This window comes from Bufo gargarizans, chromosome 3 (assembly GCF_014858855.1).
Source record: "Bufo gargarizans isolate SCDJY-AF-19 chromosome 3, ASM1485885v1, whole genome shotgun sequence".
Taxonomy (NCBI): domain Eukaryota; kingdom Metazoa; phylum Chordata; class Amphibia; order Anura; family Bufonidae; genus Bufo; species Bufo gargarizans.
Genome location: NC_058082.1, coordinates 441,416,908 through 441,432,444, shown reverse-complemented (window position 1 = coordinate 441,432,444; position 15,537 = coordinate 441,416,908). Strand labels below are relative to the sequence as shown.

The following is a 15,537-nucleotide window of genomic DNA, read 5'->3' as shown; positions in this document are numbered from 1 at the left end:
ACATATCCCCCAGAACGGAGGAACTTTGTGATCTGTCCATTGTCAAGAAATCCTTTGTACAGGTAGTTTTCCAGTGGAGAACCCCTTCAATGACAGTTTGCATCTCATTATATAACCATCTTGTATTTTCTAGGCTTGTTTCTGCGCAGTTCCCAGATGGCCATTTTACCCATGTGTTTATTGATGAATCTGGACATGCAGTAGAGCCTGAGTGTGTAACAGCTATAGCAGGTATTAATTCTCTAACTGGTTAACTCTTTCTAATCCGTAAGTGAACCTGTTTTCAAGGGGGTGAGCTATAAGTGTCTGTTATCAATCCCCTTACAAACAATATAAAGTTTTGCACTGTTTATTACTGTATTGGATCCTGCGCTACACTAGATGGCAGTAATACAGTGCATTGAATGCATGTTTGCAATGTTAATTCCTGTCACCAGATGTCCCTGTCGGCACCACAGGCTAGGAAAAAAGGCTCCAAGGAGAAAATTAGTCAGTGTAGCTGAGACCACATGGTGTGCCTGGGAAGTCTGTGTATCTCAGATCAGACTAGGGCTCAGGAATCTGGCTTCATCTATAAAGTCAGAGAAAATTAGTCAGTGTGGCTGAGACCACATGGTGTGCCTGGGAAGTCTGTGTAGCTCAGATCATACTGTAAGGCCTCATGCACACAAATGTATTTTGTTTCTGTGTCCATTCCGTTTTTTTTTTTTTGGCGGATAGGATGGAGACCTATTAATTTTAATGGGTCCGCAAAAAATGCGGACAGCACACCGCATTTCCTATTATTGTCCGTTTTGTGGACAAGGATAGGCATTGTTACAATAGTTCCGCAAAAAAAACGGATGCCATACGGACGTCATCCGTTTTATTGTTGCGGATCTGCAATTTGTGGACCGCAAAACACATACGGTCGTGTGCATGTAGCCTAAGGGTCCATTCACATGTCCATAGGTGTTTTGCGGATCCGCAAAACACGGACACAGGCAATGTGCGTTCCGCATTTTGCGGACCGCACATTGCCGGAACTCTTATAGAAAATGCCTTTTCTTGTCCGTAATTGCGGACAAGAATAGGACATGTTCTATTTTTTTTGCGGAACGGTAGTGCCGATCCAGAAGTGCGGATGCAGACAGCACATTCCAGCCCCATTGAAAATGAATGGGTCCGCACCTGTTCCGAAAAATTGCAGAACGGATGCGGACCCATTTTGCGGACGTGTGAATGGACCCTAAGGCTCAGGAATCTGGCTTCAGCTATAAAGTCAGAGCTGGAAGAGTGTGTTTTGAGACCTCCTGTGAGATTAGGCAGAGGTCTGGGTCTTGTCAGCCCCCAAGGAGCATGCGGAGGAGCCGTTTAAAAGAGAGAGGCCAGGATTGACTGCTGCCTGAGGAGGAGTGGAGTCCCTCCGGCTGCTGATGGCGACTCTAATGGATAGACGAGTCCTGAGAGAGCTCTGAGATGTCACTTGGTGATAAGAGAGCCACAGTGGCTGGTGAGTCTTAGTAACGGCTCCCTTGAAACAGTTCCCTATCAAGTTATTTGTGTCCTGTTTATCTAAGGTGGTACTCTTAAAGATGCATCATCCCATATAGTGACTGCATATATGGCTACGGTGTATGAATTCTGTTATGTGCCACAGTAGTGATGAGCGGCATAGGCAATATTTGTTTTTGTAATATTTCGTGAATTTTTCGCATAATTTCAATAAATTCTAGAATTCGTGATCTCCAGTCATTATTTTCGAGATTGCGCAAATCGGCACTAATGATGCGCATATTTTTTGCTCAATACATGTAACAATAACATTTTATCAGGTCTGAGTATATATTACTGATTGGCGCACTCAGTATTGTTGTGACATCACAGCACTATGTCTGTAGCATGCATTTATGGACAGCAGAAAAACAGTAATTCCTATAACACTACCTAACACCCTGCACTGGAACCTATCAGCTATACTTTATCACTATCTAACCTACACTGACTATCTCCCACTAACTATCTGTAATATATATAAATATATATATATACACACAGTGGCTATAAAAAGTCTACACACCCCTGTTAAAATGTCAGGTTTCTGTGATGTAAAAAAATAAGACAAAGATAAATAATTTAAAAACTTTTCTCACCTTTAATGTGACCTATAAACTGTACTCAATTGAAAAACAAACTGAAATCTTTTAGGTGGAGGGAAGAAAACAAACAAAAAAAAAATTATGTGGTTGCATACAGTAGGTGTGCACGCCTCTTATAACTGGGGATGTAGCTGTGTTCAGAATTAGGCAATCACATTCAAAATCATGTTAAATAGGAGTCAGCATACACCTGCCATCATTTAAAGTGCCTCTGATTAATCCTAAATAAAGTTCAGCTGCTCTAGTTGGTCTTTCCTGAAATTTTCTTAGTCGCATCCCACAGCAAAAGCCATGGTCCACAGAGAGCTTCCAAAGCATCAGAGGGATCTCATTGTTAAAAGGTATCAGTCAGGAGAAGGGTACAAAAGAATTTCCAAGGCATTAGATATACCATGGAACACAGTGAAAACAGTCATCATCAAGTGAAGAAAATATGTCACAACAGTGACATTACCAAGAACTGGACGTCCCTCCAAAATTGATGAAAAGACGAGAAGAAAACTGGTCTGGGAGGCTACCAAGAGGCCTACAGCGACATTAAAGGAACTGCGGGAATATCTGGCAAGTACTGGCTATGTGGTACATGTGACAACAATCTCCCATATTCTTCATATGTCTGGGCTACGGGGTAGAGTGGCAAGACGAAAGCCTTTTCTTACGAAGAAAAACATCCAAGCCAAGCTACATTTTGCAAAAACACATCTGAAGTCTCCCAAAAGCATGTGGGAAAAGGTGTTATGGTCTGATGAAACCAAGGTTGAACTTTTTGGCCATAATTCCAAAAGATATGTTTGGCGCAAAAACTACACTGCACGTCACCAAAAGAACACCATACCTACAGTGAAGCATGGTTGTGGCAGCATCATGCTTTGGGGCTGTTTTTCTTCAGCTGGAACTGGGGCCTTAGTTAAGCTAGAGGGAATTATGAACAGTTCCAAATACCAGTCAATATTGGCACCAAACCTTCAGGCTTCTGCTAGGAAGTTGAACATGAAGAGGAACTTTATCGTTCAGCATGACAACGACCCAAAGCATACATCCAAATCAACAAAGGAATGGCTTCACCAGAAGATTAAAGTTTTGGAATGGCCCAACCAGAGCCCAGACCGGAATCCAATTGAAAATCTGTGGGGTGATCTGAAGAGGGCTGTGCACAGGAGATGCCCTCACAATCTGACAGATTTGGAGTGTTTTTGCAAAGAAGAGTGGGCAAGTGTTGCCAAGTCAAAATGTGCCATGCTGATAGACTCATACCCAAAAAGAATGAGTGCTGTAATAAAATACAAAGGTGCTTAAACAAAGTATTAGTTTAAGGGTGTGCACACTTATGCAACCATATTATTATTATTTTTTATTTTTTTTTCCCTCCACCTAAAAGATTTCAGTTTGTTTTTGAATTTAGTGGTCCAGTTTATAGGTCACATTAAAGGTGGAAAAAGTTCTGAAATTATTTATCTTTGTCTCATTTTTTTACATCACAGAAACCTGATATTTTAACAGGGGTTTGTAGACTTTTTATATTCACTGTATATATAAACTAAATATCTAATGTAATTGGATAAGGAATAGGATCCGTATGAAAGCACAGAGCACAGCAGAAAATGGCTGCCGGGGAGTTTCCTATATAATAAGTGGTAGGAAACTTTCCTATTGGTTGCTAGGGATGTTGCTAAACTCTGACAAAGATATTGCAGCCTTCTCATTGGCCCACAAGCAAGAAGGGAGGTTAGAAAAATCTAAAATATTAGCAATTACGAATATATAGCACTATATTCTACATCTTCGCAAATTCTCGAAGTGAAAATATTTGCGATAAAAATTAATGATTAGAATATTCGCGATCAACACTATGCTACAGTGAACAACCAACATTGAAATCAACATTGTCATTGTTTAGATGCCTAGGAACTAACTGGAATAATAAACTGTTAGTGTTTTTATAGCCAAATAATTTCTAAATACATTTTTTTACTCCAAAATTTTTCAATTTCAGGTATTCTGGATGTGACAAAAGGAGGGCAGTTGGTTCTGGCTGGTGATCCACAGCAGCTAGGCCCAGTGTTAAGGGCTCCATTTGCCATTGAGCACGGATTAAGTGAGTGATTCAGATTGTTATTAGAAATTGCTCATGGACAACATTGTACAACGTTTGCTGTGCAGAGTCCTGGTGAGGGTTTATGTCTGTAGTGTTAGGGTTTTAAACCTTTTTTTTTTTTTATGCAGGTCTTTCATTGCTGGAAAGACTAATGACTCAAAATCCACTGTATGAAAAATCCAACGGAGCTTACAATCCTCAATTTGTCACCAAGTTACTGCTGAATTACAGGTCTGTAGCATGTTTTTTAGTTTAGCAAGAGTTTATTTTTTTTCTTGATGCCTGTCTTTCCTTACCCTTTGAGTGACTGTAACTAATTTCTATGTGTTTACGACTGTCTTCCTTTTAATGAGATATACAATTTTAATTAGGTCCCATCCTGACATTCTCTCTGTTCCAAATGAACTTTTTTATGATAATGAGCTCCAAGCCAAGGCTGATGAAATGGTCACACGTGTATACTGCAACTGGGAGAAGCTTCCAAAGAAGGTGAACTTTTTTCCCTTTATCAGGAGTCTTACAAGACACGACATGGAATCCAAAAAGTAGATGAGAAATTAGAAGACACTTCTAAATAATTTAGTTAAAGCTATTTTTTTGTATATTAAAAAATTCCTCCAAAGAATTTATCAAACTTCCTAAATATCTGCCATATCACAAGGCATCTCCAGAGCTTCTGTGAGGTGCAGCATCCCCACAACTGCCACTTAATTGTTGAGACAGCCATATTTAATGTTTAATGCTGTGGTCTGAAGACCATATCAATGGAAATAAGAAGTTTCTTCATTTAGGGGAACAAGAAGATAAGTTGTTGTAATATCAGACCTTTCTAATTGTTTTCTTTGCAGAACTTTCCACTCATATTCCATCATGTGCTCGGGAAAGATGAACGAGAAGGGAACAGCCCATCCTTCTTCAATGTACATGAGATAGAGGTTCTGGTGTCTTATCTCCGTGACTTGCTGGAGACACAAGGAAAGAAAGGCATAGCCAAAATTTCTCCCAAAGAAATTGGCATAATTGCTCCTTATAGAAAGCAGGTACAATTTACATGAGCTTTTTAAACTATGAATGTACTGCAGTGCTTCAAAGTTTGTGAGTCCTTTAAAATTTTCTTTATTTTTACAAAAAAACAATTGTGCAAGTACTCCAACTTAGGCCCGATGTGCTTCCCGGATACGGAAATGCGGACCCGCACTTCCGGGTCGGCAATTCCGTTCCCCCAAAAAATAGAACATGTCCTATTCTTGTCCGCAATTGCGGACAAGAATAGGCATATTCTATTAGTGCCGGCAATGTGCGGTCCACAAAATGCGGAACACACATTGCCGTTTCCGTGTTTTGCAGATCCGTGGAAGAAACACGTTACAGACGTGTGAATGGACCCTAAAAAAGATGAGAAACGCTTGTAGTTTTCATCATAGGTATACTTCAACTATGAGAGACATAATGAGAAAAAGAAATCCAGAAAATCACATTGTCTGATTTTTAAAGAATGTATTTGCAAATTATGGTGGAAAATAACTATTTGGTCAATAACAAAAGTTCATCTCAATACTTTGTTAAATACCCTTTGTTGGCAATGACAGAGGTCAAACGTTACACACTTGCTGGTATTTTGGCCCATTCCTCCATGCAGATATCCTCTACAGCAGTGATGTTTTGGGGCTGTCGCTGTCGCTCCAAAGGTTTTCTATGGGGTTGAGATCTGGAGACTGGCTAGGCCACTCCAGGACCTTGAAATGCTTCTTACAAAGCCACTCCTTCGTTGCCCGGGCGGTGTGTTTGGGATCATTGTCCTGCTGAAAGACCCAGCCACGTTTCATCTTCAATACCCTTGCTGATGGAAGGAGGTTTTCACTCAAACTCTCACGATACATGGCCCCATTCATTCTTTCCTTTACACGGATCAGTCATTCTGGTCCCTTCGCAGAAAAACAGCCCCAAATCATGATGTTTCCACTGCCATGCTTCACAGAAGGTATGGTGTTCTTTGGATGCAACTCAGCATTCTTTCTCCTCCACGACGAGTTGAGTTTTTACCAAAAAGTTCTACTTTGGTTTCATCTGACCATATGACATTCTCCCAATCCTCTTCTGGATCATCCAAATGCTCTCTAGCAAACTTTAGACGGGCCCGGACATGTACTGGCTTAAGCAGGGGGACACTGGCACTGCAGGATTTGAGTCCCTGGCTGCGTAGTGTGTTACTGATGGTAGCCTTTGTTACTTTGGTCCCAGCTCTCTGCAGGTCATTCACTAGGTCCCCCTGTGTGGTTCTGGGAATTTTTCTCACCTTTCTTGTGATAATTTTGACCCCACAGGGTGAGATCGTGGCGTGGAGCCCCAGATTGAGGGATATTATCAGTGGTCTTGTATGTCTTCCATTTTCTAATAATTGCTCCCACAGTTGATTTCACCAAGCTGCTTGCCTATTGCAAATTCAGTCTTCCCAGCCTGATGCCGGTCTACAATTTTGTTTCTGGTGTCCTTCGACAGCTCTTTGGTCTTTGCCATAGTGGAGTTTGGAGTGTGACTGTTTAAGGTTGTGGACAGGTGTCTTTTATACTGATAACAAGTTCAAACAGGTGCCATTAATACAGGTAATGAGTGGAGGACAGAGGAGCCTCTTAAAGAAGAAGTTACAGGTCTGTGAGAGCCAGAGATCTTGCTTGTTTGTAGGTGACCAAATACTTATTCTACCGAGGAATTTACCAATTAATTCATTAGAAATCCTACAATGTGATTTCCTGTATTCTTTCCCCCCATTCTGTCTGTCATAGTTGAGGTATACCTATGATGAAAATTATAGGCCTCTCTCATCTTATTAAGTGGGAGAACTTGCACGATTGGTGGCTGTATATACAGTACAGACCAAAAGTTTAGACACACCTTCTCATTCAAAGAGTTTTCTTTATTTTCATGACTATGAAAATTGCAGATTCACACTGAAGGCATCAAAACTATGAATTACTTTAAGAAATGAAGGTCAGTAAGTCCGAAAAATTGGGAAAACTTTGAAAGTATCCCCAAGTGCAGTCACAAAAGCCATCAAGCGCTACAAAGAAACTGGCTCACATGCGGACCGCCCCAGGAAAGGAAGACCAAGAGTCACCTATGCATCCGAGTCACCAGCCTCAGAAATCGCAGGTTAACAGCAGCTCAGATTAGAGACCAGGTCAATGCCACACAGAGTTCTAGCAGCAGACACATCTCTAGAACAACTGCTAAGAGGAGACTGTGTGAATCAGGCCTTCATGGTAGAATATCTGCTAGGAAACCACTGCTAAGGACAGGCAACAAGCAGAAGAGACTTGTTTGGGCTAAAGAATACAAGGAATGGACATTAGACCAGTGGAAATCTGTGCTTTGGTCTGATGAGTCCAAATTTGAGATCTTTGGTTCCAACCACCGTGTCTTTGTGCGACGCAGAAAAGGTGAACGGATGGACTCTACATGCCTGGTTCCCACTGTGAAGCATGGAGGAGGAGGTGTGATGGTGTGGGGGTGCTTTGTTGGTGACACTGTTGGGGATTTATTCAAAATTGAAGGCATACTGAACCAGCATGGCTACCACAGCATCTTGCAGCGGCATGCTATTCCATCCGGTTTGCGTTTAGTTGGACCATCATTTATTTTTCAACAGGACAATGACCCCAAACACACCTCCAGGCTGTGTAAGGGCTATTTGACCATGAAGGAGAGTGATGGGGTGCTGCGCCAGATGACCTGGCCTCCACAGTCACCGGACTTGAACCCAATCGAGATGGTTTGGGGTGAGCTGGACCGCAGAGTGAAGGCAAAAGGGCCAACAAGTGCTATGCATCTCTGGGAACTCCTTCAAGACTGTTGGAAGACCGTTTCAGGTGACTACCTCTTGAAGCTCATCAAGAGAATGCCAAGAGTGTGCAAAGCAGTAATCAAAGCAAAAGGTGGCTACTTTGAAGAACCTAGAATATGACATATTTTCAGTTGTTTCACACTTTTTTGTTATGTCTATAATTCCACATGTGTTAATTCATAGTTTTGATACCTTCAGTGTGAATCTACAATTTTCATAGTCATGAAAATAAAGAAAACTCTTTGAATGAGAAGGTGTGTCCAAACTTTTGGTCTGTACTGTATATTTATATATAAAACAAAAAAATAAAAAAAATAAAACAGCAGCACTAGTCCAATAGACCACGAGTGCAAAATCCTCAAAACCGCAGGCTCAGCAGTCAATACAAGACTATATGTATCCAAAAATTAGGCGGCACTCCAAAATACAGTGAAGATAATGGACCCTTTATTGACCCCTCTGCAACGTTTCAACCGCTGAATGCAGTCTTTATCAAGGATGATAAATTGATAAAGACTGCATTGAGCGGTTGAAACGTTGTAGAGGGGTCAATAAAGGGTCCACTATCTTCACCCAATTTTGGAGTGCTGCCTCGTTTTGGATATATATATATATATACAGTGGCGGAAATAATTATTTGACCCCTCACTGATTTTGTAAGTTTGTCCAATGACAAAAAAATGAAAAGTCTCAGAACAGTATCATTTCAATGGTAGGTTTATTGTAACAGTGGCAGATAGCACATCAAAAGGAAAATCGAAAAAATAACTTTAAATAAAAGATAGCAACTGATTTGCATTTCATTGAGTGAAATAAGTATTTGAACCCCTACCAACCATTAAGAGTTCTGGCTCCCACAGAGTGGTTAGACACTTCTACTCAATTAGTCACCCTCATTAAGGACACCTGTCTTAACTAGTCACCTGTATAAAAGACACCTGTCCACAGAATCAATCAATCAAGCAGACTCCAAACTCTCCAACATGGGAAAGACCAAAGAGCTGTCCAAGGATGTCAGAGACAAAATTGTAGACCTGCACAAGGCTGGAATGGGCTACAAAACCATTAGCAAGAAGCTGGGAGAGAAGGTGACAACTGTTGGTGCGATTGTTCGAAAATGGAAGGAGCACAAAATGACCATCAATCGACCTCGCTCTGGGGCTCCACGCAAGATCTCACCTCGTGGGGTGTCAATGGTTCTGAGAAAGGTGAAAAAGCATCCTAGAACTACACGGGAGGAGTTAGTTAATGACCTCAAATTAGCAGGGACCACAGTCACCAAGAAAACCATTGGAAACACATTACACCGCAATGGATTAAAATCCTGCAGGGCTCGCAAGGTCCCCCTGCTCAGGAAGGCACATGTGCAGGCCCGTCTGAAGTTTGCCAATGAACACCTGAATGATTCAGAGAGTGACTGGGAGAAGGTGCTGTGGTCTGATGAGACCAAAATAGAGCTCTTTGGCATTAACTCAACTCGCTGTGTTTGGAGGAAGAAAAATGCTGCCTATGACCCCCAAAACACCGTCCCCACCGTCAAGCATGGGGGTGGAAACATTTTGCTTTGGGGGTGTTTTTCTGCTAAGGGCACAGGACAACTTATTCGCATAAACGGGAAAATGGACGGAGCCATGTATCGTGAAATCCTGAGCGACAACCTCCTTCCCTCTGCCAGGAAACTGAAAATGGGTTGTGGATGGGTGTTCCAGCACGACAATGACCCAAAACATACAGCAAAGGCAACAAAGGAGTGGCTCAAGAAGAAGCACATTAAGGTCATGGAGTGGCCTAGTCAGTCTCCGGACCTTAATCCAATCGAAAACCTATGGAGGGAGCTCAAGCTCAGAGTTGCACAGAGACAGCCTCGAAACCTTAGGGATTTAGAGATGATCTGCAAAGAGGAGTGGACCAACATTCCTCCTAAAATGTGCGCAAACTTGGTCATCAATTACAAGAAACGTTTGACCTCTGTGCTTGCAAACAAGGGTTTTTCCACCAAGTATTAAGTCTTTTTTTGTTAGAGGGTTCAAATACTTATTTCACTCAATGAAATGCAAATCAGTTGCTATCTTTTATTTAAAGTTATTTTTTCGATTTTCCTTTTGATGTGCTATCTGCCACTGTTACAATAAACCTACCATTGAAATGATACTGTTCTGAGACTTTTCATTTCTTTGTCATTGGACAAACTTACAAAATCAGTGAGGGGTCAAATAATTATTTCCTCCACTGTATACACAATGACGAGCGCATATACTGTAAAAAAAAAAAAAAAAACAATTTTGTGGTAATACTGTACCATTGCCAGAAAAAAAATGACTAGTTATCAAAGGTGCAGTGTCGTTCAAAGTGATATAACAAAGGTATGCTAAGAATTATGTGATGTGATCTTTCAGGTGGAAAAAATTCGGAAAGCCATTGATAAAGAATTCAGAGCTGTAACTAACATTAAAGATCTTAAGGTAAGGTTTTGTGCACATAGCCTGATTTCTTTAATTGCCATATCATTATTTATTTCATATTAAATTTGGAAACTGTGTGATCCTAACTGACAGTCACACGTCTCTGAGATCTGTCAGGCGCTGAAGATAGCATGGCTATATTCTTGCTGTCAAAAACTTGACCGAAGCACTTGAATTGTGAACAGAGCTTTAAATGGTCAATAACTTTTCAATGAACTTTGTAAGTAAGTCAGTAGTAGTACAGATAAGTATAAGAAACCTTGTAATATATCCACTTTCTCTACTTAACAGCCCCCCCCCCCCCAAAAAAAAAAACTTTTCTAACAAAACATACTGTTAGTTACATGCTCCCTATAGAAGGCTATGGAAGGGGAGGAGGAGTGAGCGAATAATTAATCTCTTTCAAGCTGGAGAATGTTGGTGTATTTGATAAAGGAGCATTTTGTTTCTGATAAGATATATTACAAAGTTTCTTATATTTACCTGAATTGAAAAGTAAGAGACCATATTAAAAATATGCTAGTATTGAAGATAGATGTTAAATTGTTGCCATATCCAGCAAATTCTGTTTTTGGATCTGCAGGTAAATATGTAATGTGTATGCTGATTAAAAGGAATCCATACCACATAACAAAGCTGTCACTGGCACCCCGCACAGACTTTCTCCAGGCAGATGACCTGTAACTGGAGGTTTATCCTATAAATAAATTCAGTATTGGTCGAGATATCTGAGAGTGCCCAGTTCCTTCTGTTCACAATCTGAACTTTGTTCAAACTCTCTTATGAACTACAAGATCATTTTAATTTCTTAAAAGGGGTATTCCAGTAATAGCAATGTATCTCCTATTCACTAGATAGGGAATAATTCATTTTTCTGTGAGGTTTTAACTGTTGGTACTGCTACCAATCATGGGAATAGGAAACCCTCAACTGAATGGAACAGCATTTCCAACATATTGTCATGGAACCATGAACCAGACGTACAACAAGTGATGAGTGGAAATAAGAAGGCTTTATTGAAAATAAAGCTGTAAGGCAAAAGTCCAAACGGATGGCTAAACCGAAGCAGGGTCTTGCGAAACCAGAGATCAGGAACCAGAAGGGTAGTCAGATGAAGCCAGGATCAGGAATCAGCAGGGTAGTCAGACGAAGCCAGGATCAGGAACCAGAAGCAGCAGCAGTCTTAGAAGCATGTGAGCACAGGAGGACCAAGCAAGGAACTGAAGCCACAGACCTCCTATATATATGAGCTAGGCATCCAGCTCCTCCCAGTGGGAAGGAGGAGCCGCAGGGTGGGAGGCTACAAGAAACCCAGAAACCAAGATGGCCGCCAGCACATGTCAAACGAAGGAGAACAGCAAGGAGGTAAGACCATGACAGTACCTCCCCCTCAAGGGCCCCTCCTCCGCGGAGTAAGGAACGGTTTCTGAGGGAAGCGTGCGTGGAAGGCTCGGAGCAAGGCAGGAGCATGGACATCTGCGGAGGGAACCCAGGAACACTCCTCTGGACCATAACCACGCCAATGGACCAAAAACTGCACCCGGCCGCGGACCAGGCGTGAGTCCAGGATATTGCTCACCTCATACTCCTCACGATTGCCCACTTGGACCGGACGAGGCCGAGGAATCGAGGAAGTGAAACGATTACACACCAGTGGCTTCAACAGGGAGACATGAAACACGTTGGAGGTCCGCATGCCAGGAGAAAGCGCAAGGGCACAGGCTACCGGGTTTACCCTGCGAAGCACTCGGAAGGGACCAACAAAGCGAGGCGCCAGCTTGGGAGTGGGCACTCGAAGGTTGAGGTTGCGGGTGGACAACCATACGCGGTCTCCGACCTGGTAGTAAGGAGCGGGCGCTCGTCTGCGATCAGCCTGGAGTCTCTGGCGCTGCGCAGAGACCTCAAGGGACCTCTGGATCTGTACCCAAGAAGCACGTAGGACGGAAAGGTGATCCTCCACAGCCGGAATATCCTGGGGAGAGAATACCTCCGGTAACACGGCAGGTTGGAACCCATAATTGGCCATGAAGGGAGACGTCCCAGAGGAAGAGTTCACCGCCGTGTTCCTGGCAAACTCAGCCCAAGGCAGGAGGTCAACCCAATTGTCTTGGTGATCGGAGACATAGCAACGAAGGAATTGCTCCAAGGCCTGATTGGATCGTTCTGCGGCCCCATTGGACTGAGGGTGGTAGGCCGAGGAGAAAGAGAGATGAATCCCCAACTGGGAGCAAAAGGCACGCCAGAACCTGGACACAAACTGACTCCCCCGATCCGACACAATCTCCTTGGGCAAACCGTGCAACCGGAAGACCTCCCTGGCAAAAATCGAGGCCAACTCTTGTGCAGAGGGTAACTTCTTGAGAGGAACACAGTGGCACATTTTGGAAAACCGATCCACTATCATGAGAATGACCGTATGGCCTCGAGATGCAGGGAGGTCCACAATGAAATCCATCCCCAGGTGTGACCATGGACGCTCCCCGGTGGCTATGGGTTGCAAAAGGCCCAACGGAAGGTGCCGAGGGGACTTACTCTGGGCACAAACGGAGCATGCCGCTACATATGCGGCGATGTCGGAACGTAGAGAAGGCCACCAGAACAGACGTGAAACAGCCCAGGACAGCTGATTCTTTCCAGGATGCCCCGCGGCCTTGGAGTTATGGTAGGTTCGCAACAACCGAGTGCGCAACTCCTCAGGCACAAAACACCTGCCGTTGGGTCTCCCAGAGGGAGCACCAGATTGAGCCGCCAAAATCTGCTCACCCAGGGGAGAGGTCAGGCTGGTGCGAATGGCGGCCAGGATCTGATTCGGAGGTATGACCGAAGTCGGAATCGACTCCTCCCCGGACAGCTCGGAGTACTGCCGTGATAAGGCATCCGCTCTGATGTTCTTGGAACCGGGTAGGTAGGAGACCACGTAATTAAAACGTGACAAGAACAGAGCCCATCTGGCCTGACGTGGTGTCAATCTCTTGGCCTCAGAGAGGTAGGTCAGATTCTTGTGGTCCGTCAGGATGAGAACCGGAACCACCGAGCCCTCGAGCAAGTGCCTCCATTCTTTAAGGGCCTGCACGATGGCCAATAACTCCCTGTCACCAATCTGATAGTTGCACTCCGCGGAAGACAGTTTCCGGGAGTAAAACCCACAAGGAAGCAGAGGACCCTCCGGTGTTCTACGCTGAGACAGGAGGGCGCCTACTCCCGTCTCAGACGCGTCCACCTCGAAGGACAAACGGCAACCCAGGGTTGGGATGCGACAGAATCGGAGCCGACACAAAGGCAGACTTTAGAGCCTCAAAAGCTCGGATGGCCTCGGGCGGCCAGACCTGGGGATTACTGCCCTTCCTGGTCAGATCCGTGAGAGGCTTGGCTAGCATGGAAAAGTCCCTGATGAACTTCCGATAATAATTGGCGAAGCCCAAAAAGCGCTGCAGGGCACGAAGACCACTGGGCTGGGGCCACTGTAAGACAGCCGAAACCTTCTCAGGATCCATGGAGAACCCCTCAGCGGAAATGATGTAACCTAAGAAGGTTACCTGGGATCGGTGAAATTCGCATTTCTCAAGCTTACCGAACAGCTTGTTCTCTCGTAACCGTTGCAACACTCGTCTGACATCCAGAATGTGGGCCTCCATGGATTCAGAATATACCAAGATGTCATCCAAATAGACCACCACACACTGCTGCAACAGGTCACGGAAAACATCGTTGATGAATTCCTGGAAGACTGCGGGCGCATTGCACAACCCAAAGGGCATAACCAAGGATTCATAATGACCGGTCCTGGTGTTAAACGCGGTCTTCCACTCATCGCCCGCCTTGATCCTTACCAGGTTATATGCCGCCCTCAGGTCGAGTTTGGTAAAGACCGTGGCCCCTTTGAGGCGATCGAACAGCTCGGAAATCAAGGGTATCGGGTAAGCGTTCTTGATCGTGATGCGATTGAGACCCCTGTAATCGATGCAAGGCCTCAATTCACCGCCCTTCTTTTTCACAAAGAAAAATCCAGCCCCTGCCGGGGACGAGGATTTGCGAATGTGTCCGCGTGAAAGCGCCTCCCTCACGTACTCCTCCATGGCCTCATTCTCCGCTACCGACAGTGGATAGACTTTGCCACGAGGAGGAACGGCACCAGATTGTAACTCTATGGCACAATCGTATGGGCGGTGCGGAGGTAGGCAACCGCACGCACCTTATCGAATACATCCCGGTACTCCTCGTATTCAGGAGGCAACAGAGAGTCCGAGGAAGTACTCAGCAACTTGACAGGCCCATGGATGCAACTAGCCCCACACTGCGGTGACCACGAGAGGATCTCGGCCGATTTCCAATCGAAAGTCGGATTATGCTTCTGGAGCCAGGGGTACCCCAAGACCACCGAGTAGTGTGGAGACGAAATAATCTGGAGACAGACCGACTCTCTGTGAATGGCACCAATGGCCATCCCCACTGGAAGGGTCTCATGAGTCACGTGTGGCGGCAGAAGGGGTCTGCCGTCTATCGCCTCAAGAGCCAGTGGGGAACCTCGAGGCTGCAGAGGAATGGAATTGGCGGCAGCGAACACACTATCAATGAACAAACCACCAGCACCAGAGTCCACCAACGCCTGGGTCGTCACCGAGCCCCCGACCCAGGAGAGGACAACAGTAATCAGTGGTTTGTCAACACGGGAAACCGGGGACGAGGAGACTCCACCCAAGATCTGCCCCCGACAGGATCTCAGGTGCGAGCGTTTCCCGGACGGTTCGGGCATACCAACCGAAAATGCCCACCGTACCACAGTACATGCATCGGCCCTCGCGTCTCCGGAGTACCCTCTCCCCCTCGGACAGGCGAGCAAACCCCAGCTGCATGGGTTCACCCCCAGACAAGTCATCCCCAGGAGGCGTGGGAGGAGAGGGAGGCACGGGTAGGACAGCAAACGTAGGCGCCAATCTGTTAGAAGGCCTCCGCAGGCTCTCCTTAAAGGAAGGTCTCTCCCTGAGTCTGGTGTCAATCAAA

General features: G+C 44.6%; 1 protein-coding gene across 1 annotated transcript in view; it reads left to right on the top strand.

The window, feature by feature from the left end:
- Window positions 1-15,537, top strand: part of LOC122932196 (putative helicase MOV-10) — a 174,900-nt gene that overhangs the window by 130,615 nt on the left and 28,748 nt on the right. The window contains exons 14-19 of the mRNA XM_044286474.1: window positions 134-231; window positions 4,132-4,233; window positions 4,362-4,464; window positions 4,605-4,722; window positions 5,082-5,273; window positions 10,471-10,536. Of these exons, the coding sequence (XP_044142409.1) occupies window positions 134-231; window positions 4,132-4,233; window positions 4,362-4,464; window positions 4,605-4,722; window positions 5,082-5,273; window positions 10,471-10,536 (679 nt within the window). The remainder of the gene's footprint in view (window positions 1-133; window positions 232-4,131; window positions 4,234-4,361; window positions 4,465-4,604; window positions 4,723-5,081; window positions 5,274-10,470; window positions 10,537-15,537) is intronic.